Source organism: Neoarius graeffei, chromosome 11 (assembly GCF_027579695.1).
Source record: "Neoarius graeffei isolate fNeoGra1 chromosome 11, fNeoGra1.pri, whole genome shotgun sequence".
NCBI lineage: Eukaryota > Metazoa > Chordata > Actinopteri > Siluriformes > Ariidae > Neoarius > Neoarius graeffei.
The window spans coordinates 65984713-66012573 of record NC_083579.1 but is presented as its reverse complement, the minus strand read 5'-3'; the positions used below and the strand labels follow the sequence as shown (position 1 = coordinate 66012573).

The 27861-nt window shown below is 43.6% G+C and overlaps 1 protein-coding gene across 3 annotated transcripts in view; it reads left to right on the top strand.

The window, feature by feature from the left end:
• Nucleotides 1–27861, top strand: part of dph6 (diphthamine biosynthesis 6) — a 206038-nt gene that overhangs the window by 118680 nt on the left and 59497 nt on the right. For all 3 annotated transcript variants that reach the window (XM_060934602.1, XM_060934603.1, XM_060934601.1), the window contains 2 exons: nucleotides 7476–7605; nucleotides 7784–7958. In XM_060934602.1, coding sequence (XP_060790585.1) covers nucleotides 7476–7605; nucleotides 7784–7958 — 305 coding nt within the window. The remainder of the gene's footprint in view (nucleotides 1–7475; nucleotides 7606–7783; nucleotides 7959–27861) is intronic.

Sequence of the window (27861 nt, the reverse complement as noted above, 5' to 3'; positions counted from 1 at the left end):
CATTGACTCCCAGTATAAACGTTGCTGAAAAGTCACTCGTTTTTAACTCCCTGTAGCGTCCTCATTTTTAACAATACAAACAAAAAAATACATCATTTTATTCAGGAGACCCTTCTAGCGCTCACTGTGAAAGAATTTTGTGAATAGCTGCTTTCGTTGTCGAGTTATTTGTGATTGTTCGAGGCCTACTTCTTAGCAAAACACAGCAGAAACCTGACATAATCTTGTGTGTGTCTCTTAACTCTCCTGTTCAGGCCCGTCACCATGCCGATTGGGGCCAGTGACGGGGCAGAGGGGGGCTGCTGTCTCAAGCACACACACAAATCATGCTCAAAATTTCAAACTTAAACTGTTTTCAGCCACAAATTTCACACTACAGACATAATTTTCTCAAAAGTAGTAGTCACACTTGTCCCAAAAAAAACCCATTCATTTCTATGGAATTAATTGGAAAAAAAAGCACTTTTTCAAACATCCGCTGCTCTGAGAAACTGAGAAGAGGGCAGCCGACAGGCCTCACCTTAGCCGCCCACTTTATTAGGAACACTTCTGTTCGTACATACAAACTACAAACACTCTTCTTAGAGTTTATTTTATTTTTAAAAGGGACAGTGCACAAATTAAACATTATCCTTGTGGTAAGGACAGATGTCTGTCCCAGGTTAAAGCAGTACATGCTAATTTCCGCCTGTAGTCACTTTGTTCATACTGTTGAATAGCTCTTCTTCATGATGGCTGCTGTCTCAAGCACACACACAATCATTGCATTGAAACGTCATTGCAGGTCACACGTTCACGGCCAGCGAACATGCGTGACCGAATTGCTTCGCGCACTGCATCCTCTCACAATTTCCCCCGGGGAATTGTCCGGTCTAGTTTCTATTCATTTTACAACTTATGGTGGTAAATAAAAGTGTGACTTTTCATGGAAAACACAAAATTGTCTGGGTGACCCCAAACTTTTGAACCTGCAGTACCCAGGGAGCAGTTGGAGGGTACCGTAGGTCAAGAGCACCTTGCTCAAGGGCACTTCAGCCCAAGGCCGCCCCATGTTAATCTAAGGCCCTGTTTACATTATTTCGAATCAGCGGATCATCAGATTAACGTTTTTAAAACGATTCGCGTACACACACAAAATTTCTGTACCCGCAACAAAACCGTTCCCCGTGCACACAGCAACACCAATACACGGATACGCTAATCACATGACTAATTAGACGGCACGTCACATGATCCCAGTGCATATCGGGCATGCGCAAGTCACTCACCACTTGCAAGTGGAAGGATGGCAAGCCTAAAGACCATTTTTTCATGGACGGACGACAAGGTCCAATTGTTACCAAACGTAACATTGGATTATAAAACAACGGTGTCGGCTCAGGGTGTGGACTGGGAAAGTTTTTCAGCAGTCGCGTCACATGACCAACGTGGCATGACCAACGCCAGCGAATCAGGAAGGTGGATGTCACAGTGACGTTGTCCAATGACGACGTCAGCTAGAGCTCAGCACTGCGTATCCTCGTTCCTCAATGTTTACACAGCACCGGATCAGATACGTACTGGGTTGAATACGTGGACCCTGGCGGATTCAAACTGTTCCGCCTGTGGAGTCGTTTCCCAGCGTTTTAATGTGCACGGACAGTGCATCCGCAACGAAAACGATACGGATACGGTCTAATGTAAACACCACCTAACTTTGGACTGGGAGGAGTGGGGAGACTCCACACAGAAAGGACCCCGTCGGTCACTGGGCTCAAACCCAGAACCTTCTTGCTAACCACTAAACCGCCGTGCCGCCCGTGCATGTTTTCCAAATTCATCTTACAATCACTTTTTGTTTCGGCATCAACATGACACAAGCAAGTGCACTCCTTTCTCAGTAAATCTGGATTGGCAGGGTTCGAGTAACATCAGGAGGAGAGGGGTTGAGATTTGTCTTAGCAGAGGTGAAGTGGAGAATAAATGAAGGCTAAAAGACCCGGCGTCGTTGCTGCTTCTGGGCATGTTACTGGAGTTTGTAGCTTTTTCTTTTAAAGCTCAACCCAACTCGAAACAATTTCGCAGTGCAGACAGCAAATAGTCCTTTGTTCCAAAGTCGCTTTCATACATTTTTCCCCTTGTTGTGTAAGCAAAATGCACTCTTAAGAGGTGCGTCTGGACATAAGTGGCTGCTTTTTATTCACTCGTGCTTTTTAAGCGAGGGTGCGAGCACAGCATGTGTCAGGGACCCTGTCCATCACTGTACAAAGATCGTGAGTTCGCCAAACGAGGACAGACACTTCAAATTAAACTGGAAGAATGAAACCATTGCTTCAACACACACACGGGCAAAGAGTACTTGGGGTTTGTTTTTTTTTTTTGCCTGCATAACTTTTAAAGTGCAGGCTTTCATATCAGAAAAAAGAAAACATTTTTCCCTAAGAGAGGCATAACATGAAAAGCATATTTAATGTTTATCGCCGTACATTCCAAACAGCCTTCGCAGTATTGAGACAATATTAAACAGGTTAATATTTAATGACTGTCTTTGTGTGAGCTCACTCTGTGAAGTACAGGCAGGGGCTGCAAAGGGAAAACAAACTGGATGCTGTGTGAAATTATTACAGGGATCTAGGCCTTGCCTCAAGACCCAGTTACAACCTTCCTTGCCATTCCTGTAATTGTGCAACAAAAATCAATATTTTAGATCTCAATATTTTTTCTTCTTCTTCTCACATCCTATGTTTTATAAGAACCAAATCAGATTATAGACATGTGGTTATTATTTACAAGATAAATCTAACAGTTTTCCGTAAGGAGTTATAGTAGTGGCGGCATGGCGGTGTTGTGGTTAGCACTGTCGCCTCACAGCAAGAAGATTCTGGGTTCGAGCCCAGCGGCCGACGAGGGCCTTTCTGTGCGGAGTTTGCATGTTCTCCCCGTGTCTGTGTGGGTTTCCTCCGGGTGCTCCGGTTTCCCTCACAGTCCAAAGACATGCAGGTTAGGTTAACTGGTGGCTCTAAATTGACCGTAGGTGTGAATTTGAGTGTGAATGGTTGTTTGTCTCTATTACCCTTTTCCACCAAAGCAGTTCCAGGGCTGGTTCGGGGCCAGTGCTTAGTTTGGAACCGGGTTTTCTGTTTCCACTGACAAAGAACTGGCTCTGGGGCCAGAAAAAACGGGTCCAGGGTAGCACCAGCTCTTTGCTGGGCTAGAGGAAAGAACCGCTTACGTCAGCGGGGGGTGGAGCTGTTAAGACCAATAACAATAGCAAGACCGCGAGAGGGCGCCATTTTTAAATAAGCGACGAGATATCATGGATGCAGTAAAGCAGCAGTCATCAATTATTGTTGTTGTTGTTGCTTCTTCTTCTTCTTCTTCTTCTTCTCCGTGTTGTTGTTGCTTCGATGTTCGCGCCAAGGTTTATGCAAACGCAGCGACGTAACTGACGTATACAGTGACGTAATGACGTGGTTCCTCTTAGCACCCCGAGCTATGGAAAAGCAAACTGGTTCTCAGCTGGCTCGCAAGTTGAACGAGTTGTGAACCAGCACCAGCACTGGCCCCGAACCAGCCCTGGAACTGATTTGGTGGAAAAGGGGTATGTGTGTCAGCCCTGCGATAATCTGGCGACTTGTCCAGGGTGTACCCCACCTCTTGTCCATAGTCAGCTGGGATAGGCTCCAGCTTGCCTGCGACCCTGCGCAAGATGAGCGGTTACAGATAATGGATGGATGGATGGATTTATAGTGGTGGTGGCATGGCGGCAAACAAGTAGTGTTGCTGCCTCACAGCTCCATGGTCCCTAGTTTCATTCTGAGTGGAGTTTCAGATGGTCTCCTTGTGTCCGTGTGGGTTTCCTCCGGCTTTTCCAGTTCCTCCCAACCCTCAAAAACAAGCGAGTAGGTGGATTGGCAACTCTAAATTGCCTCAGGTGTGAATTAGTGTGTGGATGTGATTGTACATGGTGCCTTGTGATGGATATCCAATCCAGAGTGTATCCCAACGTCATGCCCAGTATTCCAGAAATGGGCTCTGGATCCACCGCAACCCTGACCAGGACAAAGCAGTTCCTCAAGGTGAATGAAGCAGGGATGGATCCAGCCCAAGAATCTAACAGATGCACCTTTGCAGACATATTATACCCCTGCTCTGAAGGAGGGAGGTATACTGCTTTACCTCTGTCCATCCATCCATCCATCTGTATCTCTGTATTTCCGTCCTTCCGAAATCAACCCTTTTTCCCCACTTGGTACTTGGTACCAAACTTCAGCTTGGGGTTCTATACCGTGTTTACCGTTTTCAGGTCTGTCACACATCAACTTCCTGTTTACCAACTGTAGCAGTTCGTGTAGGTGGGTGGAGCACAGAAGGACGGCAGGACAGAACTGATTTCACAAACTCTCTTTTATTCAGCTTTTCAGCTTTGATCTCTATTCCCACACACTCAGACACACGCACACACATCAGCCGTCTGGTTGTGGAGAGAGCTCCCTCTGCTCTTGCTCTCTCCCCTTAAATAGGGCGCGGTCACTGGGAAGACACAAAACACATTAATTAACGACAGGTGTAGTGATTCTGCCACTTACCTTCCCTGACTCCGCCCTCCTGTCACAGACCGATGCTAGACCACGCCCCCTCTGCCACACCAACTGAATGTTTTTATGAAACATATAACGTGGATTTACAAAATTTTCATAACACTTTTCTCAGCAGCTACAAATCACGACTGTTTGATATTTGGTACCGAGCTTCAGCTTGGGGTTCTATACCGTGTATACCATTTTCTGGTTTGTCACACATCGACTTCCTGTTTACCGACTGAATGTATTTACGAAACCTATAGAGTGGATTTTGACGCTATTTCAAGAAACAAAATGCTATTTCAAAATGACAGTTTACCAGGATGCTATTTGAAATCCCTGTGGAGAGACACTGCTCTTTACTTACGTGTTTCGGGGTTAATTATTTGTTGAAGTCAACATTCATAATAAGTGTCCTATTCCTTCGATTGCTTGCATTCTGATATAAGCGAGAGCGGGGGGGATACGTAAGTGAGCAGTAGCTCAGAGTTGATCTTGTTTTCACTAATTTTACCAGATCGCTATGGATGTTTGTTTTTAAGATATGCTAATATACATTATCAATTCACACACCATGTTCGGCGATGCTTCATTTATTAATATCATACTGTTTGAGTAATGTTTTTGTATTGCACACATAAATCACATTTAATATCAATGTAATAAGTTCATATGAATTGTAAAAGTTTTCTGTTAGGAAACAAATGAAACAATTAAAATCTACAAAAGACTAGACACAAAGTTACTTCATTATTCTACAGTATCCACCAGGAACATATGTACATATACTTTCTAATAACTCCATGAAATATTTAAGCCAGTCCGTCTTTACCAACCGGCATGCGGGCAGACACACGAAGCCAGTGCGCATGCGCAAAACTTCAAGTAGAGCGGCGGTTACAATTATCGACACCTTAACGATCTTTGGGCCATTGCAAAAGTAGAAACTTTTAGTACGTACATTGTGCATGAATAATTACTCAAACTTCCACTGGAAAAAAAAAAAGAGAGTTGATTCCCGATTACTTAGCGTATCAAATCACGTGACACCATTCCACAATTATCGACACCTTTGTTCACAGTTATCGACACCGTTCCACAATTATCGACATCCGGATGATAATCGGTATGTGGTATTAAGTTAACAAAACATAGTTTTTATTTAAAATGTGTTTTACATAGACTTATATTTAGTACAAAATATCTTTTATATAAATACCGTATATGGATGCCGGTGTTTACGTAAATGAGGAAGTAATTCTAATGTTTGTAAACAAATGAACTGATGTTTAACCTGCGTCAGGAAATCTTTTTGTTCCACTTTCTAATTATTTTTGTAGATCACATTTTGTTAATCATTCGTTGTTGTTTACCAATAAATGTCAGGCGATTGACATTGTAACCGCATGAAAATCCAGGTCAAAGGTCGCATGTCATTCCTCCAACCAAAATATAAAATGTCTACTGATATTGTAATATGTGGTAGATATTTACAACAAACTGCAGAAATATATATTTTCTGAATGGAATAGGAAAATGAATATTTCATCTCATTATCTCTAGCCGCTTTATCCTGTTCTACAGGGTCGCAGGCAAGCTGGAGCCTATCCCAGCGGACTACGGGCGAAAGGCGGGGTACACCCTGGACAAGTCGCCAGGTCATCACAGGGCTGACACTTAGACACAGACAACCATTCACACTCACATTCACACCTACGGTCAATTTAGAGTCACCAGTTAACCTAACCTGCATGTCTTTGGACTGTGGAGGAAACCGGAGCACCCGGAGGAAACCCACGGGGACACGGGGAAAACATGCAAACTCCGCACAGAAAGGCCCTCGCCGGCCACGGGGCTCGAACCCGGACCTTCTTGCTGTGAGGCGACAGCGCTAACCACTACACCACCGTGCCGCCATGAATATTTCAAGCATGTAATTTTTTACATGCTCGGAATTTAATTCTGCTCTAATTCTATTTATTGCAATAGGATTCCAAATACTCTATAAACATTCCATTCTGTTATGAATCAGAAAAAAAAATTATTATAAATCACAGCACTTTTATTTTTTTAAGTACTTCATCTACTTTAACGATGTTACACAAAGATCGATCCATAGCAGTTGTAAATGTCACTTAATTCCACCGGGTGTCAATAATGGTGGACACCAGTGATTATCGACACCTCGCGTGACTTCTCGAACACGTGTTTAGATACAAAATGGCGACTGTCAAATGAAAGAGTAAGAAACAAAGTAGGTTTCGACAAGATCATGAAATATCAGTGAATTTGCCAAGTAAAAACATGTCCATGATCTTTCCACCGTGCTTGCCTGTGATGATAACGTCCAGGTTTTTCTCAAATTGCTGATCATGCTAAAAAAAATTCCATCTCAGGTAACGAGCTGTGTCATCAGACGGCAAGCTCAAAGGGCGAGGGGGTCTTCTGGTTGATTAATTAACCAATAATAACTGTTGTAACCGAAACTCACCTTTGTAAAATTGTTTTTTATTGGTAAATCTGAAAAGGTCTCGATAATTATGCACTGTCGATAACTGTAGTCTGAAATTGTTAAACGTGTTTATTTCATAGAGCAACACTTTAACTGAAACTTTTGGTTTGACCTAGATTCTTTGTCTCAGGTCACGCTATATAAAGCATGGTGAGAATACAGATAATTAGATCAGATAAGCATCACCGTTTACCACAGATGGTCGGATCCTGAATCATTGGTCTGTTGGTTGAGCGTGGCTATAGCCCGTGTAGCCAGCTAGCGGTAAAGTAAACAAATGCCCCGTAACCGATGCCAAGTGGTGCACATATATTTCTGACCGATGCATGTGCGTCAGTCTGGATCCGTCCCTGAATGAATGAATGATGATAAGTTATTAGGATGTGTGTGTTTGTTTGTAGGTGAATTACAGGAGACGGGGTGGCAGCTGAAGCACACTGTGTTGGTTCACTTGTATGTGAGAAACATGGAGGACTTTGGGAAAGTGAACGCAGTGTACCGTACTTTCTTCAGCCATTGCCCTCCAGCCAGGTAAAGCTGATTTCACTTGATCCTGGAGTTTAGAGTTTACACTTTATTAGCGTCTGCTAATAAAATGTTGGTGCTGACATTTTGCATCCTATAACAAGACTATTTCACTTCTCAGTCAATAAAGTGTCTATCTGTCCATCCAACTGTCTATTAATCCTAGTTCTGTCCTCTTCTGCAGGGTGTGTGTTCAGGCTCGGCTGCCCGTGGGTCAGCTCTTGCAGATGGATGTGCTGCTTCACCACTGGTCTGTGGCTCCTGAAGAGGGGTGCTTCCCGCACAGAGACACGCTGCACGTGCAGAGTGTGTCTCATTGGGCGCCGGCGAACATCGGGCCCTACAGCCAGGCTGTGCAGGTAAGACCCTGCTAACTGCATGTTCATTAAGCTCCTCATGATCTACCCAGACTCAAAGAGGAAGAAGGATTGACTTTGCCGTAGATACACTTGTAGGTGCAATTGTGTTATTAAATCAGTCTCAAACAGTCGGTCTCATAAAATATCAGTTTCTTAATTTTATTAATCAATATTTCTATTAATTGTTAAATTAATGAATGAATTACTCTCGTGATACACTAAATCAGTGAAGGCAATGTGAATTCTCCAATGGCAGAGGATAGCTTCAAGTAATACTGCAGCAAAACAGACAAGACACAGTTTCTTGTAAATATCTCAAGGGGTGTTCACACGGCAACTTTTACTCCGGTGTAGCACCGGGGCTGCCCCGGTAGAGCGTTCACATGGTACAAAGTTATACCGGTGTAGCCCCTGAAAGCTGCTTAAACCGGTGCAAATCTAACCCTGCTCGGGAGGTGGTTGAAGAAATTTACTCCGGAGTAAATGCTAGTTTGCGGGGCAGCACCGATATAAAATGGGACGTCTGAATGCTACAGGGGTAGACTCGCTCCGCGTGAGGAGAGTTGATTACATACAGGCATTGCATAATTTGCATCCTGGCATTTTGCGCTTCCAAAATGGCGAATATCAACAACAACAGAACTGCGTGTCTTCCAGTGTTGCCAGATTGGGCGGTTTTAAGTGCATTTTGGCGGATTTGAACATATTTTGGGCTGGAAAACGTAAGCAGTATCTAGCAACACTGGTGTCTTCATCCACGTTGTTTTCCCGGCGCTTGGTGATGCCATGACAACCGGGAAAAGGAAGTACATTTTCACGCATGCGCATATTTAATTTCCGCATTATTACTATCGTATAGCACGGTCGCAAAAACTGCTGTGTGACCCCAAGTGGGGCTGCACCGGTGCTAACACGCTTCTCTCTAGTAAGCAGGTTTGTGACGTGTGAACGCTCCACAAAATTTACACCGGTGTAAGATATATCGCAACAAAATACATCGGTGCAGCATCGATGTAAATATGTGCCGTGTGAACACCCCTTCATTTATTCAAATGACAGCAACAATTTAACAATCAAGGCACAAAATGGTGATATGAGGTAGTAATATTGTGTGTGTGTGTGTGTGTGTGTGTGTGTGTGTGTGTGTGTGTGTGTGTGTTTGCTTGCTTGCAGGCTAATGGTTAACAAAGGGTTGTATGCTAAGTGGTAGATGATGTCTGTTTGTTTGTAAGTGAGAGAATGAGCGTCTGGGCATGTACAATGGTGTGGCTGCACACTGTATGAAAGTAGGAGGAAGGGAGAGAGAGGAGGAGAGGGAGGAGACGAGAGTTTGAGTGAAGCACGCGCAAAAGGTATATGCCAATGAGTGGAATGTTCGCTAAAGGTAGGGGAGGGGACTGTAGGCGCTCTGTGTGATTGATTAGACAAAGGATTTTAACAAAGGACTAGCTTAGTTATCCAATGACCTAATCACCCCAAAGTTTACTGAAGTCTGAATGCTGAGGTGTGTGTACAATGGTGCGTGGTACGGTAATGGTCCTTTTCCACTACCCTTTTTCAGCTCACTTCAGCTCGCTTCAGCTCACTTCAGCCCGACACGGCTCGCGTTTCGACTATCTAAGAACAGCACGACTCAGCTCGCTTCAGCCCTGCTTAGCCCCCAAAACTCGCACGGTTTTGGAGTGGGGCTGAAGCGAGCCAAACCGAGCTGAGTGAGGCTGGGGGCGTGAGCAGACACTCCCCTGTGCACTGATTGGTGAGGAGGAGTGTCCTCACATGCCCACACACGCCCCGCGAGCACGCTGGGATCTGTAAACACCGTAAACCCGGAAGAAGGAGAATTACGAATTACGAGAATTATGAAGCCTTATGCGCCTCACCTCATCTATACGCTCTTGCCAGTATCTGTTGGCATTGTCGGTGACAACAAGCCACAGTACCAAGACCAGCAACACTAACGACTCCATGTCCTCCATGTTTGTTGTTTACTATCCGGGTCGTGAGACTACCGCTTAAAAGATCACTGATGTCACTGTTTGCGCCACCTAACGACATCACCTGACGTCCACCCACTTTCGCTAACTCCACCCAATGTGTCCACCCACTTCCAGCCAGCACGGTTCAGCGCGGTTGTAGTAGAAATGCAACTCCAACAGCCCCGCTCAGCCCGACTCAGCACGGCACGGCTCAGCCCGACTCAGCCGCGTTTGTAGTGGAAAAGCGGCATAAGAGGGTGTTAGAGAGAGGTAAAAAGAGATAGGGCATGCAAAATCCATCTACCAGAGTAAAACTGTGAAATACAATAACATATGATCAGACCAAAGCTATGTGATTATTGTGCGCACACTTGAAACAACCTTAGGTTTAAGTGGCATTTTTCACATAAACTAATCAAGCTAAGACTAACGTTGCCCAAATGCCAGCCTTACTTGGGACTGCTCTTGCATGGCGGCTGAAGGAGTTCGTCGATGATCCTCCGTTTCTGTGTAGAGTGCGGAGCACAGCTTCAGTTCAGTTTAATGCAGATCTGCTATGTTGCAGAAGTCCTTCCCGAGTGGGATCTCGTTGATCCAGAGGGTCCTTGGTCAAATGTTCATTGGCTGAAGACTGATACCCCTTTTCCACCAAATCAGTTCCAGGGCTGGTTCGAGGCCAGTGCTGGTGCTGGTTCACAACTCGTTCAACTTGCGAGCCAGCTAAGAACCAGTTTGCTTTTCCATAGCTCGGGGTGCTAAGGGAAGCCACGTCATTACGTCGCTGTATGCGTCAGTTACGTCGCTGTATACGTGTTACGTCACTACATTTGCATAAACCTTGGCGCGAATATCGAAGCAAAAACAACACGGAAGAAGCAGCAGCAGCAGCAACAATAATAATAATAATGGATGACTTCGCGTTTGTACAGCTGCTGCTTCTTGTCGCTTAAAAATGGCGATCTTTCGCGGTCTTGTTATTGTTGTTGGTCTTAACAACTCCACCCCCCCACCCCCCCACCCCCCACCCCCGCTGACGTAAGCGGTTCTTTCCTCTGGCCCAGCAGAGAGTTGGTGGTAGCCTGGAACCGGTTTTTCTGGCCCCAGAGCCAGTTCTTTGTCAGTGGAAACAGAAAACCCGGTTCCAAATTAAGCACTGGCCCCGAACCAGCCCTGGAACTGCTTTGGTGGAAAAGGGGCATTAGAGGGAACCGCTCGCCTCTAATCTTCCTAATTTGCGTTATTACGGTGTAGTAATAACGTTAACCAGTTTCAAACACAACAAAAGCGAAACAACATGACTGAGGTACTTTTAACCATGGTCAGTGGTCTGGACAACAACGCGTGTTTGTTCCTTTGTCTCTTCATTTCTGCCTGCAGCTAATTAGTAGTATCTCTTTAATACCAACAGTGAATTGGTCAGAAAGAGTGAAATTTGTTCAGCCCGCCCAATTTATAGGCGAGCTTTCATCACGATTTACAGTTTGTACACTACCTAATCGTGGCGCAGTGAAAGATGAGATGAGGTGGATATTGTCCGGGGCAGGAACTGACGGAGTTATGGGAGACGTAGTTGCAGAGATGTGCTGTACCTACACAGTTATGTTATTGTAATGATTCACTCAAGATGGGGAGGGAACCGAATACGTTGTTTGGGTTGAACAGATAACATGTTCTTAACGAATACAAATGCAGATACAAATAGGATGCAAACTTTTCTTTTTTTGTTTAATTTGTCCACTGATTGATTGTTATGCTTGAGCTCCAGACCCAAGCTTGAGCAGCAGATTTTCCCTCGCCTTCATCTTCTGTGTGTTCCATATGTGTGCTGACTGTAGATTGAGCGCAACAGCATGTCTGTTGCTTTCATTAGTGGCAGGAAAGTTTGATCTGCTCTGCTGCCAGTGTTGTCGTTGAGTCACTAAACCTCGAGTCCGAATCCAGTCTCAAGTCCCCAGTGTTCAAATCCGAATCAAGTCCAAGCCATTAAAGAAAATTCCGAGTCGAGTCCACTATTGAGCCAAGTCAAGTCCGAGAACAAGACTCCGATCGCACCATTTGATGGTGGCTGTTGCTGCCTTTGTGTGAAAGCGTCTCTGCTACTGTGTTGGACTAACGTTCTTGCTCGACTGCTCCATTTTAGTTAAGAGGCTACGGATAAAAAGTTTGTTCATCGCTCAGCAAGCCCCGCCCACTATCAACAGGGCAAATAACATGAGAGAGGGTTAACACTAGCTAGTTCATCACTCACCAAGCAAGCCCCGCTCTCAACAGGGCAATGAACATAGCGTGTCACTTCCGTCTCTGGGTGGAGTCTCGCCAAATGACGATTGAAGTTCGAGGTTGTCCCCGTCGTCTCCTCGATAGTTCTTCTACATATGGAACACACAGCAGTGCATTTTTTCCCCACTGCACGAGAAGTCTGTATAAGCAAAGCAGACAATCCCAGGGCCGTCCTCTCCAGGGATTTTTGCGCCATTAACGTTAGTTTGTTCCTGAAAATGATGTATGAACAGGTGAATGTGCATTCAACATTAGTACAAAAATTAATGTAGATATAAATATCTTATGCCAAATGATTATGGCATGTTACAAAAAATAAAGAAAAACTCCAAGTCCTCGTCTCCAGTTTACGAGTCTGAATGCAGTTAATGCATGAGTCCAAGAACGAGTCATCAGTGCTCAATAGGGTGCATCAGTTGCCCTCACTTTCATAAAATCTGATGCATTTTTGTTCGGGTGTTCCTTTTCACCAATAAAGACATCCTGTAACATTTTTTGACCATATTCAAAAGTCTAATGGTGGCACCATGAGGTTCATTTTTTGCCAAAAACGCTTATTTTATGTTTTCGCGTAAGGTTTGAATCACAATGTTGGACTCCATTTATTGATTTCTTGTGAGCCAGAGATCATGTTAAGAACCTTTGCAAGGGATTGAGAAGCATTAATGTGATTCATAATACATTTGTATTGTTTAAAAGTAGTTGAACAATGATTCAATGAACAGCTAAAACTCAAACTGTGCTTGATAATATATTTAGAATATGTACTAAAAATGTGTATCTAAGATGTTTGGTATACTCTATAAGGTGCCATAATGTTTCATGAAAAGTGATCGAAATTTTGTCATAAAAGTCATAAAATAGCAGCTTTTTCCATAAATTTGAGCTCCTGGTGCCACCATTAAACTTTTGAATTTTGTCAAAATATTTCACCCAGTGTGTTTTCTTACCAAAAGAAACATAAAAACAAAAATGCATCATGATCGGAGGAACTTTTCATTTTTAGGGGGCAACTGATGCACCCTAGTGCTCAAGTCCAAGTCAAGTCACGAGTCCTTAAAATTAGGGCACGAGTCGGATTCAAGTCCGAGTCCTGGACTCGAGTACTACAAGCCTGTCTGTTGCTTTAGTTTTCAGTAATAATTGGTGGCATCATTCTGAGCGATCTCTGTGGTGTAACTTGTACGTTCAGAAACGCGTTCCATATAATCTTGAGATTGCGAGTTCAAATCTTGATGCGACAGCCATCCGTGGCTGGAAATCTAGCCAGCAGAAATGGCTATGCTTGCTGGGTGGGAGGGATAGTATTACTCTCTCCCTGGTCAATCACGGCAACATGAGCCTAGTCGGTATCAGTGAGCTCCTGCATGTTGAAGAGGGGTAGATAGTGATTTCCTTTGAGTACGTTTCACGATGATGCACTCTGAGCAGCGATTAGTTTGTTGTTATATACACTCACCAAACACTATTTATTTATTTATTAGGAACACTATACTAATACTGGGTACCTTTTGCTCTCAAAACAGCCTCATGGATTCCACAAGAATGTTGGAACATTCCTTTGAGACTCTGGTCCATGTTGACATGATTGCATTCAGCAATTCCAGCAGATTTCTCAGGTGCACTTTCATGCTGCAAGTCTCCCATTCTACCACATCCAAAATGTGTTCTACTGGATTCAGATCTGGTGACTGGGAAGGCCACTGAAGAACACTGAACCCATTGTCGTGTTCAGGAAACCAGTTTGAGAGATGACTTTTGCTTCATGACATGGTGCATTATCATGCAGGAAGTAACTATTAGAAGATGGTTAAATTGTGGCCATGCAATTGTGGGATGCACACGGTCAGCAACATTTACTCAAACAAGTTGTGGCATTCAATTGATGATTTGATTGCTATTAACAGGCCCAAAGTGTGCCAAAAGAACATTCCCCACATCATTACACCACCCCCACCAGCCTGGACTGTTAACACAAGGTAGGTTGGGGCAGGTTGAGCCTGTGTTCACTGCAGTCTCAGCTTTCTGTTCTTTGCTGACAGAAGTGGAACCCAATGTGGTCTTCTGCTGTTGTAGCAAATCCGCCTCAAGTTTCGACGTATTGCGCATTCTGACATGCTTTTTTGCTCAACACAGTTGTACAGAGTGGTTATGTGAGTTACTGTAGATTTTCTGTTGGCTTGAACCAGTCTGAACATTCTCCGTTGACTTCTCTCATCAACAAGGCATTTTTTCATCTGCAGAACTGCTGCTTACCGGATGTTTTTTCTTTATTGCACCATCCTGAATAAACTCTAGAGACTGCTGTGCATGAAAATCCCATGAGATCAGCAGTTATAAAAATACACAAACCAGCCCGTCTGGCACCAACAATCATTCCACTGTCAAAATTGCTGTGATTGGGGGGGGTAACCCAGCGCAAGCAAGCAGCCGTCCGTTCCTGCAGCCATAACGGCGCTGGTCGTGCACCTGCTTGTCACACTGGGGGTAAAAAGCGGCGACCGTGGGAAGTGGGGGAAGGAATGCAAGAGCATCTCACTGCAGTGATCTTCAGGGGGAGTTGTTGTTCCAGCAACGGCCTTGACCGAGGCCAGTGCTGTCTGAGGGGGCCGAAAGCAGATAAGATTGGGATTGTTTGGTCTTGGGGCGAGTAGATGCATTCTTTTACACAACTACTCTGTTTGTCCATTCTGGTCTCTGAATCAATCCATTTTCCTTTGCAAAGCCAAAAGCTTCTCCATGATGTTATCCATGTTGCGGTTCAAGTTCTGAATAGCCACAGTCTGAGTGCCGACAGCTCTGCCCACCGCTTCAATCATGTCGGGCAGCTTTATGGGGCTCTGGACAGCTGTCACCGTTTTCTGATTTCCTCAATAAACCAGGGCGATGCCTAATCCAATCAGCAAAAGACCTGTAATCATGGTTCCAAATAGGTAGATGTCTTCAATGTCCTCCACAGAAAGAACCGCCAGGCACACGACCCGCCTCTTCTCCCACGCGTCCATCATGTAGCCAGCTGCGAACGTTCCGGCAGAACAGGCCGGTTCCCCCGAACCCAGGCTTCTCGTAGAGAAAATTGTGTCAGTTGTGTTGAGAGACCAATTTATCAATTCCATGATTATTAGTTTGGAGAGCAGTGCGGAGAGAGTCTCTCAAAAGTATAGACAGGAGACAGACGAGATGAGAGGAGCAAAGCAGGGAAGATAAGGGAGAGGAGAGGGAGAGAAATGCGACCACCTTCCTTGAGAGCACGGGTACTCATTGTGAGTGTATTTTGTGATTAGAAAATGATTTTTTTCCAATCAGACCTGGAAACTTGTTTAGGCCACGCCCACTCCTGGCTCAAACCCGAATACAGAGATGGGTATTTGAAGCATTTAAACAGATTCAGTTGTAGAGTATATTGTAAATTATTCTATCCACATTCACTGGATATGAGCAATCGCGTGCTCTGATTGACTACTCTACTACTAGGCTATCAGCTAATATACTGTGAGTAGATAAAAAAAAATGGCGGCGCGTATTGCTGAATCAACCGAGGATGAAATAAAACTCTACTCGAAAACAAAACCCCAAAAAATACAAAAAAGCAACAAAATATCGAATAAAGGTATTTGATGGTATGAATGTATCTTTTTTTTCAAGAATTATCACATTTTTCACAAATTGCTACTGTCATTTCGCCGGTTTGTTTACATTTTAAGCGGAAATGATTTTGTTGGATGTTTTGTATAAAGTTTTTATCTATCAAATTTGCATAAAATAAAAATGCTCTGTTTCTCAAAATCCAGTGAATGTGGATAGAATAAAACAGTTATTCCACTCAATCTTGTCGTACATGGCTTATAGCCAACTCGGTGCTATGCACCTCGTCGGTTATCAGCTCATGTACGACTTGATTTCGTGGAATAACTGGTAAATGTACCAGTACATTACATTACGTTACGTGGCATTTAGCAGATGCGCTTATCCAGAGTGACGTACAACGAGTGCAAAATTCAGGTACACAACGTGCTGAACTTCTCGACAAGAAAGTTCTAGTGCCAACTGAACAAGTGCCAGGAATATCGAGTGTAATATGCTGTTGAAATACCAATACTCAAACAGCCAAGGAAACAAACCAACCATACAAAGTATAACTAAATAAAGAACTCAAAACAGCTAACCCCAGGCTAGACCATACACAGCTTGGGTTGGTCTGGACCAAAACGCAGTTACACAGTGGGCAGGGAAGAAGGGAAGAGGTGCAGTCTGAAGAGGTGAGTCTTCAGTCTGCGCTTGAAGGTGGTCAGGAAGTCAGCAGTTCTCACCTCAATGGAAAGATCATTCCACCAACAGGGAACCAGGATAGACAGCAGTCTTGAGCGGGCTGGGCAGGAGCGGAGAGGAGGTAGGGGCCAGGTGACCAGTAGTAGTGGAGCGTAGGGATCTGGCTGGTGTGTTGGGGTGGAACAGACTCTGTAGGTATGCTGGACCTGACCCCTTGAGAGCCTGGTAAGCTAGTAAGAACATGGGAAACATACATGTGTACAGTGGTGCTTGAAAGTTTGTGAACCCTTTAGAGTCTTCTATATTTCTGCATAAATATGACCTAAAACATTATCAGATTTTCACACAAGTCCTAAAAGTAGATAAAGAGAACGCAGTTAAACAAATGAGACAAAAATATTAAACTGGTCATTTATTTATTGAGGAAAATGATCCAATATTACATATCTGTGAGTGGCAAAAGTATGTGAACCTTTGCTTTCAGTATCTGGTGTGACCCCTTTGTGCAGCAATAACTGCAACTAAACGTTTCCGGTAACTGTTGATCAGTCCTGCACACCAGCTGGGAGGAATTTTAGCCCATTCCTCCGTACAGAACAGCTTCAACTCTGGGCTGTTGGTGGGTTTCCTCACCTGAACTGCTCGCTTCAGGTCCTTCCACAACATTTCGATTGGATTAAGGTCAGGACTTTGACTTGGCCATTCCAAAACATTAACTTGATTCTTCTTTAACCATTCTTTGGTAAAACAACTTGTGTGCTTAGGGTCATTGTCTTGCTGCATGACCCACCTTCTCTTGAGATTCAGTTCATGGACAGATGTCCTGACATTTTCCTTTAGAATTGGCTGGTATAATTCAGAATTCATTGTTCCATCAATGATGGCAAGCCGTCCTGGCCCAGATGCTGCAAAACAGGCCCAAACCATGATACTACCATCACCATGTTTCACAGATGGGATAAGGTTCTTATGCTGGAATGTAGTGTTTCCCTTTCTCCAAACATAAAGCTTCTCATTTAAACCAAAAAGTTCTATTTTGGTCTCATCCGTCCACAAAACATTTTTCCAGTAGCCTTCTGGCTTGTCCACGTGATCTTTAGCAAACTGCAGACAAGCAGCAACGTTCTTTTTGGAGAGCAGTGGCTTTCTCCTTGCAACCCTGCCATGCACACTATTGTTGTTCAGTGTTCTCCTGATGTTGGACTCATGAACATTAACATTGTCCAATGTGAGAGAGGCCTTCAGTTGCTGCGAAGTTACCCTGGGGTCCTTTGTGACCTCACCAACTATTACACGCCTTGCTCTTGGAGTAATCTTTGTTGGTCAACCACTCCTGGAGAGGGTAACAATGGTCTTGAATTTCCTCCATTTGTACACAATCTGTCTGACTGTGGCTTGGTGGAGTCCAAACTCTTTAGAGATGGTTTTGTAACTTTTTTCCAGCCTCATGAGCATCAACAAGGATTTTTCTGAGGTCCTCAGAAATCTCCTTTGTTCGTGCCATGATCCGCTTCCACAAACATGTGTTGTGAAGATCAGACTTTGATAGATCCCCGTTCTTTAAATAAAACAGGGTGCCCACTCACACCTGATTGTCATCCCATTGATTGAAAACACCTGACTCTAATTTCACCTTCAAATTAACTGCTAATCCTAGAGGTTCACATACTTTTGCCACTCACAGATATGTAATATTGGATCATTTTCCTCAATAAATAAATGATCAAGTATAATAATTTTTGTCTCATTTGTTTAACTGGGTTCTCTTTATCTACTTTTAGGACTTGTGTGAAAATCTGATGATGTTTTAGGTCACATTTACGCAGAAATACAGTATGGAAAATTCTAAAGGGTTCACAAACTTTCAAGCACCACTGTATAGTGGAGAAATATGGTTCAAAGCACATTTAGTCCCAACATAATCTGAACTGTTTGTGTTTGTTTTCCTGTGTGTGTGCTCCATTTGTTGTCTAATATGAGCTTTGCCATATCGTGTGCGAGGCTTTATTTGACCTTGCCCTTGCTGCAGAACCCAAATAGTTAATGGAGCTCCAAAGGCTGATGCAGAAAGTGCAAGTGTGGTTGCACGCATGACTGGCACTACTGTTTACCCGTTCAGGGAACAGGATTAAACTTGTCAAGTTACTGTCAACAACACAAGTGTCCATCTCATCGCCGCAGCCTTCATCTCTCCTCAACATTCTCCCATGAGTGAGAACATACGCACCACTTTCTCCCCCACAACCAGATCCGGTTTCTCACACACACGCTAATGACACGGTCAGCGTTGGCCCATAATAAAGCCACACAAGAAGGACCCTAATGTTATCAGTGGTTTCGGGCTTCATTACTGTAAACCTTTACCGAATTCGTATACACACATTGACCACTGTGGCAGAGCACTGTAAAGTGTCTTATCTTCTTTCTCATCGGTTCATTTCTGTTGCGATCACAGACAGCTAGCATAATCGAGCGATTCAACAGTTCAATCATGGGTAAATGTGCATTCTGCACCCCGTCGCGGCTAACATCCGATGCTCCGTGTTACATTTGCTAAATTGGAAAACTATATTAACAATGTCCTAATGCAGTAGACAGTTTCCCATATTGATACAATTACCCCCTTGCTGTGCCCATGCAGATGCGATGCCCCCCATGTCGCAGTCTTAATGAGAAAGAGTGTTTTGGTGCTGATGGTGCAAGCAGGTTTTTTTTTTTTTTACAGACAGCTTTTATGCTGCGGAGTCGCTGAGGGAATTGCACACGCAGCCCTCCCCTTCTGCCCAGAAATAATTAGTGATTAATTGTTAAATCCCATTTAAAGGAAAGGAGAATAGCTTAGCTTAGCTTGAGTGCTTTTCAGCATTGTAATTATTTCCCTGAAAATGTCATATTTTCTCCATTGTGCTGTCACGTTAAGATATTTCATAGGCCAAAGAAAGACTTTTCTTTCTTTTTTTTTTTTTAATTGCATAATTTTAAAAGGTTATTAAGAGTTTGCACTAATTGGCTTTAATATGAATGTCCATGGCACTGTCCTCTGTTGTGGAGATCATTTTTAGTTAGGAGGAGTATTCTTCTGAATACTAAGCCTCGAGCAATGGATGTAATGGCACACCACTTTCATAAGAGAGGCAGTATGATGTGTGTTGTGCCGTAGATATTTGCGATTTGTGCTGAACCTTTATCCTGATTGCTCGGAGTATGGTCGTGTTCGGCCACGTGACAGGTTCTTATCGGCTTTGATTTACGGAATCAGTTAACCTTTATGTTGCTATTTTGTATTGCTCGAGGCTCTCAATATGTTTTGCGATCGTTTAGGTGACAACTCCGAGGCGGAACAAAAAAACGAATCTGCTGTTTGTTTATGCTTTTTGCTATCAGTTATACTGTTGATTAGGTTCTCGTTTCAGGTCACATTTTGCATTATAATGATGATAATGTTAATGAGAGATTTTGAGTGCATGACATGATTTTATTATCGTCACCGTTCTGCTTTGTGATATAGCTCACGGGTCGGTTCTTCCAGCTAGTTGGTCGTTAATGCTCATAATTTGGTTTATTTTAGAGCCAGTGTGTATGTTTTGCTGAGGTACCATTAACAAAGCAGTTGAAGAGTTTTGACTAATTTCACTAATCTGTAAGGAGTTTGTAACATTTAATACAGTTCCAGTCAAAAGTTTGGACACAACTCATGGGTCATTCATAGGTTTTTGTGTATTTTGACTATTTTGTACATTGGAGAACAATAATGAAGACATCAGAACTATGAAGCAACATCTGGAGCAGATATGGAATTATGTTGTAAACAAAAAAGTATTTAAAACAACAAAATATGTTTCATATCTTATGGCCCTTTTCCACTACCCTTTTTCAGCTCGCTTCAGCTCACTTCAGCCCGACACGGCTCGCGTTTCGACTACCTCAGAGCAGCACGACTCGGCTCGCTTCAGCCCTGCTCAGCCCCCAAAACTCGCACGGTTTTGGAGTGGGGCTGAAGCGAGCCGAACCGAGCCAAGTGGGGCTAGGGGCGTGAGGAGACACTCCCCTGTGCACTGATTGGTGAGGAGGAGTGTCCTCACACGCCCACACACGCCCCGCGAGCACGCTGGGATCTGTAAACACCGTAAACCCGGAAGAAGAAGAATTACGAATTACGAGAATTTCTGAAGCCTTATGCACCTCGCCTCATCTATACGCTCTTGCCAGTATCTGTTGGCGTTGTCGGTGACAACAAGCCACAGCACCAAGACCAGCAACACTAACGACTCCATGTCCTCCATGTTTATTGTTTACTATCCGGGTCGTGAGACTACCGCTTAAAAGGTCACTGATGTCACTGTTTGCGCCGCCTAACGACATCACGTGACGTCCACCCACTTTCGCTAACTCCACCCAATCTGTCCACCCACTTCCAGCCAGCACGGTTCAGCGCGGTTGTAGTCAAAATGCAACTCCAACAGCCCCACTCAGCTCGACTCAGCCCAACTCAGCACGGCTCAGCCCAACTCAGCCGCGTTGGTAGTGGAAAGCGGCATTAGTCTTCAAAGTAGCCAGCGTTTACCTTGATGACGCTTTGCACACTATCGGCATTATCTTAACCAGCTTCATGAGGTCGTCACCTGGAATGCTTTTCGGTTAACAGGTGCCTCGTCAAAAGTTAATTAGTGCAATTTCTTGCCTTCTTAATATGTTTGAGATCAAATGGTAAACTAGATAGACTGTCCCTGTGTCCGAAATCACTCACTCATTCACTACTCCCTACTCACTATATAGGGAATTACTTTATAGAGGACTATATAGCAAGCTCATTGGTAAAATGAAAAAAAGAAAAGAAAAAAAAACACTTTCGGACACTACTCCGCTGCGCCATTATTCACGTCATTACTGTCGCACAGTTAAAACATACCAGATCAGTCGGCTGGTGGGTTTTCAAAATAATAAATACACTCATGTATTTTTGTGATAAATCCATATTATACTGAGCGTATTTCCTACATTAATCAATACAAAGTACCTGCATCTTTCAGTTCTTTTTAAATCAAGGCTGAATATTCTTCTTTGCCACGGCCTTTTATTCAATCAAATTTGAGGCTTTTGATTAATTCCTCGCTCTGCATTCTAACTTTTATTCTTGCATTTTATCTCTCTTATTCTATTTTAGCTTTTTTCTATTCTCTTACTATTTTTAATTGTACTTGAATGTCCGTTTATAATGCGTTTCTTTCTCCGTCCGTTCACCCCAACACACCTTTTTTTTTTCTTTCAGCGCGACCGCAATGCATGATGGTATATATTGCTTGGTTAGTGACCATCGGTTGTACACAACTTTTCACAATGCGTTGTGAAATACTATGAGTCCACTATACAGGGTGTAATAATTCTCACTGTACATTCGGACAGCATTACAAAATGGCGAACTCACTATATAGTCCACGATATAGTGAGTAGTGAGTGATTTCGGACACAGGGTGTGACTAAAGTCATAGTAATTTGCACCAGCTGTCACAAACCAGGACGTCTGGTCACCATACCCTATAGATCCGTAACGGTAAGAGATAGAGAATGACACTTAGTGAGGAAAAGTTGTGCCCTGTCGCCCTGAACCAAAAAAAAAAAAAATTGAAAAAAATCATGAAAATTGATTCCGGATCAGCGATCCAGATCACCACCAAAAGTCATAGCGATGTAATTAAGCCCAAAGGTATTCTTCATGTGAAATTTGGTGATTGGTTGAAAACTGAGGGAGAAATAGTATCCTAAAAATGTTAGGAGAATAATAATAAGAAGAATAAGAAAGATCCTGAGTGAGAGGAACAACTTGTGCCAGTGCTGCTAGCGCAAATTAAATAGCCTTATTCCACAACTGTAGTAATCCATATTATGTCAAGAACCGCTCAACTAAGTAAAGAGAAACGACATCCATCATTACTTTAAGACATGAAGTGTCTTTTAATTAATAAAAATAAAGAAAAATCATTGCATTCGAAGGTGTGTCCAAACTTTTGACTGGTAGTGTGTGTGTGTATGAGACGATACTGCTAAAGATTTCACATATCATCAAGGCCTTATATGACTGAACACATCCATGGTAATATTGTTGCGCTGTTTGATCAACAATGCACGAGCAGAATTTTTCTGTGTTTAAAAAAAAAAAAATCAATTTTCCCTCATAACACATGATTAAGCTTGTATGTTGGCAGATGGTTCGAGTTGACCCTTCATTAACCAAAGTCTTAGTTAACAGCATGAGTCCCAAATTGCCCACCGAGGAACACCATTAAAATCTATTGCTTGTTGGTCTCTGGAACCTCATCATGAACTCAATCTACGAACTCAAATTTCTTCAGCATCTTATCAATTTAGGAACAAACAAAAGCAGGTTTGTGCTGGAGGTGCAGCTGCTGAAACGTAGCAGAGTGAAAATCATGATGAATGCCATACCAAGGGACTGGACCCTTGAAATTCTATTTACTAATCCAATTTAAAGGCTAGGAGGAGACGGAGCTGCGCTAGTCCCTGTTTGGGGAATACGTGCGCTCTCCTTCTCCATTAGGAGTGACAGCTTATTCTACACAAACCTCATGTGGACCAACAATTGGATTTGCATTGGATTTTGGAAAGTGTCAAAGTGGACCGCTGCACAGTCAGGAACAGTGGATCTGACGTCGGCAATTAGTGTCAAAGGCAGGAAGTGGCCTCTGCGGTGATACAATTTGAATAATCTCCTTATGGGGGTTAAGCGTATTAAAACAATGAGGTGGGCTCTCTGACCTGCTTGTTAGGAAGTTCAGGGGTCATGTTCAACAGCCTTGAAAAGTACAACAACTCAAAAATCCGTACAGTAGAAACGAATAAACTGGATAGGGCTGATGAAATCCGTCTCCATTTACAGAGACGGGTGAACAACGCAAGCTGTGCTAAGGGCTTGTGTGCAATCCCATTGTGTAGTGGCAGTGTGAAAGCCCATGAGACTCTGAGTGTAGAGATCTTATCTAAGGGTTCAGGTAATCTTCAGTGGGAATACTCTAGTTTGTCCCTTCAAAACCACACTTGAAGCACATCCACATCCTCAAAGAAATTTGCCAAACAACAAAACATCTGAAGCCTCAGCAGGTCCAGAGGGTTCTAACAGGGTTCTAACAAATGTGGTGTGCACAGATTAATTAAGACATTTTACCTTCATTTTTCATACAGAAAAATTAATCCCATAAAAGTAAGCAATCCCAGAGGAGGCGCTCGTCAGCCCCTGACGATCTCCTGTAGACATAATCTATTAAAACAGTGCTTTTATCTCACCTCATCTCTGTCGGATTTTATGGATTTTTTCATAAACATGGCCTATACTTCATAAATGTCTCAATTTTCTAGTCTATTAACATTACTTCAGAAGCAGTTGATAAAAGAGGCAGGCATGCGTGAAATAATGCACCAATAATATGAACTGCTGGAGGCTAGAACAGTAGGCTGGCTCTTCAGCGATCAAGACGAAACAATGCAAGGATGCTATCAGCTCAGATAAAAGAACAAACCATCGCTGCTGAAGGAGGAGGGGGGAAACAGTCATGGTGTTGGGTTGAGGAAATGGGAGCTTTTTTTTTTTAATTACAGATGTACTATAGTGGATACAAGAGCCAGTGTTGTAGTCAAGTCACTAAACCTCGAGTCCGAGCCTCGAGTCCTCAGTGTTCAAATCCATTTCGAGTCGAGTCCACTACTGATCTGAGTCGAGTCCGAGAACAAGACTCCAACCAAGCATTTGATGGTGGCTGTTTTAGCGCCATTAGCATTAGTTTGTTCCTAAACATGATGTATGACCAGGTGAATGTGCTTCTCTTTGTCAGGGAGTGCGAAGTATTCTGTCAGAGATGGTTGGGAGACGGATGTAAGTGCAGAAGGTGTGTTTATTAATACAAGTGAAGAAGGTAAACAATCCAGAACGGCAGGCAAAATCGTAAAACAGTGGGTCGAGCGAGTGGGTTGCAGTGAAACGGGCAATAGGTCGAGCGAGGCACAAACAGGCTATCGTAGACTCAGCAGAATCAAAGACGAGAAACAGGAAATCAGGAAACCAAACAAGGAAATAAGGCTCGGTAATGTGTCAGCGATGCAACTCAATACTTCGCAAAGTAAGTGTGTTTTCATAGGTTTTATATAGGTGCGCTGATTGCGCCTTAATCCTGTGAAGGTGGGGGTCGTTTACGCGATGCTTGGCGCGTCTATCTGATGCACGCGCCAAGGAACGCAGGTGTGATACACTTCCATGAAATTAATATTAAAAATTAATGTCGATATAAATATCTTATGCCAAATTATTATGGCATGTTACAAAAAATAAAGAGAAAATCCAAGTCCTCGTCTCCAGCGTACGAGTCCGAATGCAGTTAACGTCTGAGTCCAAGACTGAGTCATCAGCGCTCAAGTCCAAGTCGAGTCACAAGTCCTTAAAATTAGCGCACGAGTCGGACTCGAGTCCGAGTCCTGGACCTGAGTACTGCAAGCCTGACAAGAGCTACAGCTACTCTTGTCTGTCCTCTATGCATGCAGTTGATCAGTAGTATGGAGCCCTTCACTTTCCATGTTGTTAGTTTAGATTGAGTAGGACAGGTCTGTGTTTTGACAGTACATGAACATCACTAGTCACAAACGTCCCCTTATTCATCAAGTGTATGGGATTTTCTAAGAGCATCATGTTCATATTCCTTAGTCACCCTTCACCCAAAAATACAGCCGAGCTCATCAGTCACACTCGCTGACACTTTAAGAAGTTGTAACCGAGTGGAATGCAGTGGGACAGTAGCCTAAGGAATGGAAATACACACCCATCACCGCCCCTTCCTGCCTCTGGGCCTGGATTCGGACTCCATTAACTTGACCACCGGGATCGAGCACACCGACTGACTCACCCGAGTCAGACTGAAGGTCTGATCCACTCAGACGGAGAGGTGTATATGCTCTACGACAGCACTTGAAGCTGCTCTTGTCTTCATCCAGGCAGCCCAGTGAGGACGTCTGATCATCTCTGTTTCTCCTTGAACTGTGATCAGATAATCAGACTTAGTCCTGTAGGCTTAACCCTATAGTATGTGTGGGTGTATTTATGCTGAGTCCATTTTTATCCCCCCCGGCATATAACGCGGGGGGTGGGGGGTTGATATAGCTATCGCTCTGTCTGTCTGTAAACATTTTAGTTTCCGGAGCATAACTCAAAAACTATCAGGGATTTTTTTTTTTTTCCGCAAAACCTGACGCTTATGTTAAGTGACTAGAGGAGTTGTGCCTTTTGACATTTTTGGGATTTCTGTGATTTTTATTTTTTCCGTATTTCCACGGCAACCAATTCAACTTTGGAAAATTTGGAGTAGGGTTTCATGTGGGGGGCCAGGGGGAGTGAGGAATACGTCATCTCCTGATGACTCTTGTTCATTTCTCATCTCATCTCATTATCTCTAGCTGCTTTATCCTGTTCTACAGGGTCGCAGGCAAGCTGGAGCCTATCCCAGCTGACTACGGGCGAAAGGCGGGGTACACCCTGGACAAGTCGCCAGGTCATCACAGGGCTGACACATAGACACAGACAACCATTCACACTCACATTCACACCTACGGTCAATTTAGAGTCACCGGTTAACCTAACCTACATGTCTTTGGACTGTGGGGGAAACCGGAGCACCCGGAGGAAACCCACGCGGACACGGGGAGAACATGCAAACTCCACACAGAAAGGTCCTCGCCGGCCACGGGGCTCGAACCCGGACCTTCTTGCTGTGAGGTGACAGCGCTAACCACTACACCACCGTGCCGCATATATATATAAATAAAAATTGGATCAACGTACAGAAATACATTTTGGGTGATTTAAATTATTCTGAAAATTTGTTAAATTTAGCCCCAAGATGAATCTTACATCATGAAAAATTGTGCAAAAATGGAGATCTTTTGGCATTATTTATTGTTTTATTGTATATTTTTTTCATTTAAAAAATGAATGAATGCAACATATACAGACCTGAGTGCATGGATGTTTTTTTTTTTTTTTGTAATTGTGAGCAGATTAAAGATGAAATAAGTGAATTCCGAATGCAGAGTGCATTATTCCCACAAGGTTTTCTTTGCATTCCAACAGCTTCGGTAAAGTTTCTGCCTCGAGATAAATCTTCGGTCTGTTCAACACCCCAGGACAAGCAACATCCGATCAATCATGGAGGTGCTCTCCTTACATGTCAATCATGTTACATGTCAATCCAGAAATAATTGTCTTGCTTTCAGGCATTCTAGTCTGGTCATGTGCATTTTGGGTGTGGCTTTGGAGGGAACGCAGAATGGAGGAGCTGTATTTGTTTGGATTTTGGGTTTCAGTATTGGCAGCCATAGCAAGCTAATGTACTATCAAAGACTGTACAGTTAATGTTTGAAAAATCCATTTTTACGCTTAACCAGGTTGTGATATGCGTTAGTGTTAGTGCGTGGATGCTGGTAGGTTTTGTAGCAGGGCAGTGGACTCTAGTTTCAGAGGAGGGGTAATTATGTATGCACTCCTGTGACACCCCTGAAGGTGAATCTCAATGGAAGAGTCATGTGAAATCATCAGCTGCGTTACATGCAAAAAATATATAAAAATTGGATCAACGTGCAGAAATAAGTTTTGGTTGAGTTTAAATTATTCTGAAAATGTGTTAATTTTAGCCCCAAGATGAATCTTGCATGATGAAAAATGGAGCAAAAATGGGGCGGCACGGTGGTGTAGTGGTTAGGTCCTGGGTTCAAGCCCAGCAGCTGACTTTTCTGTTTAGAGTTTGCATGTTCTCCCCGTGTCTGCGTGGGTTTTCTCCGGGTGCTCCGGTTTCCCCCACAGTCCAAAGACATGCAGGTTAGGTTAACATGGGGCAGCCTTGGACTGAAGTGCCCTTGAGTATGTGCGTGTGCTCATTGCTCGCTTGTGTGTGTTCACTGCTTCAGATGGGTTAAATGCAGAGGAGGAATTTCACTGTGCTCGAGTGTGCATGTGACAAATAAAGACTTCTTCTTCTTAAAAAAAAAAAAAATTGCTTCCCACACATGCCATCGATAGGCCTGGTATTACAGTAGCTATGGACACAGGAAGGACCAGACCTGAAAGAGAAGATCGCCCACTACCGACTTGCACACCTTCATTAAAGGAACTACCTTGACAACTCAGCCTAATTGCCTCTGAGCACCTCTTCATGTATTATATAGGTACTTGACTATCTTGGTTCATACGCGCGTGTGCACACACACATTGGAGTGTGTCAGGACAGTGACCATCAGTCACCTCTGAACCTGACGGAGAGTATGTTTTCCTTTCAGGTGCGCTCTCTCAAGCATATGCCCTCTCCACTCCCCTTCAGCGCTGTACC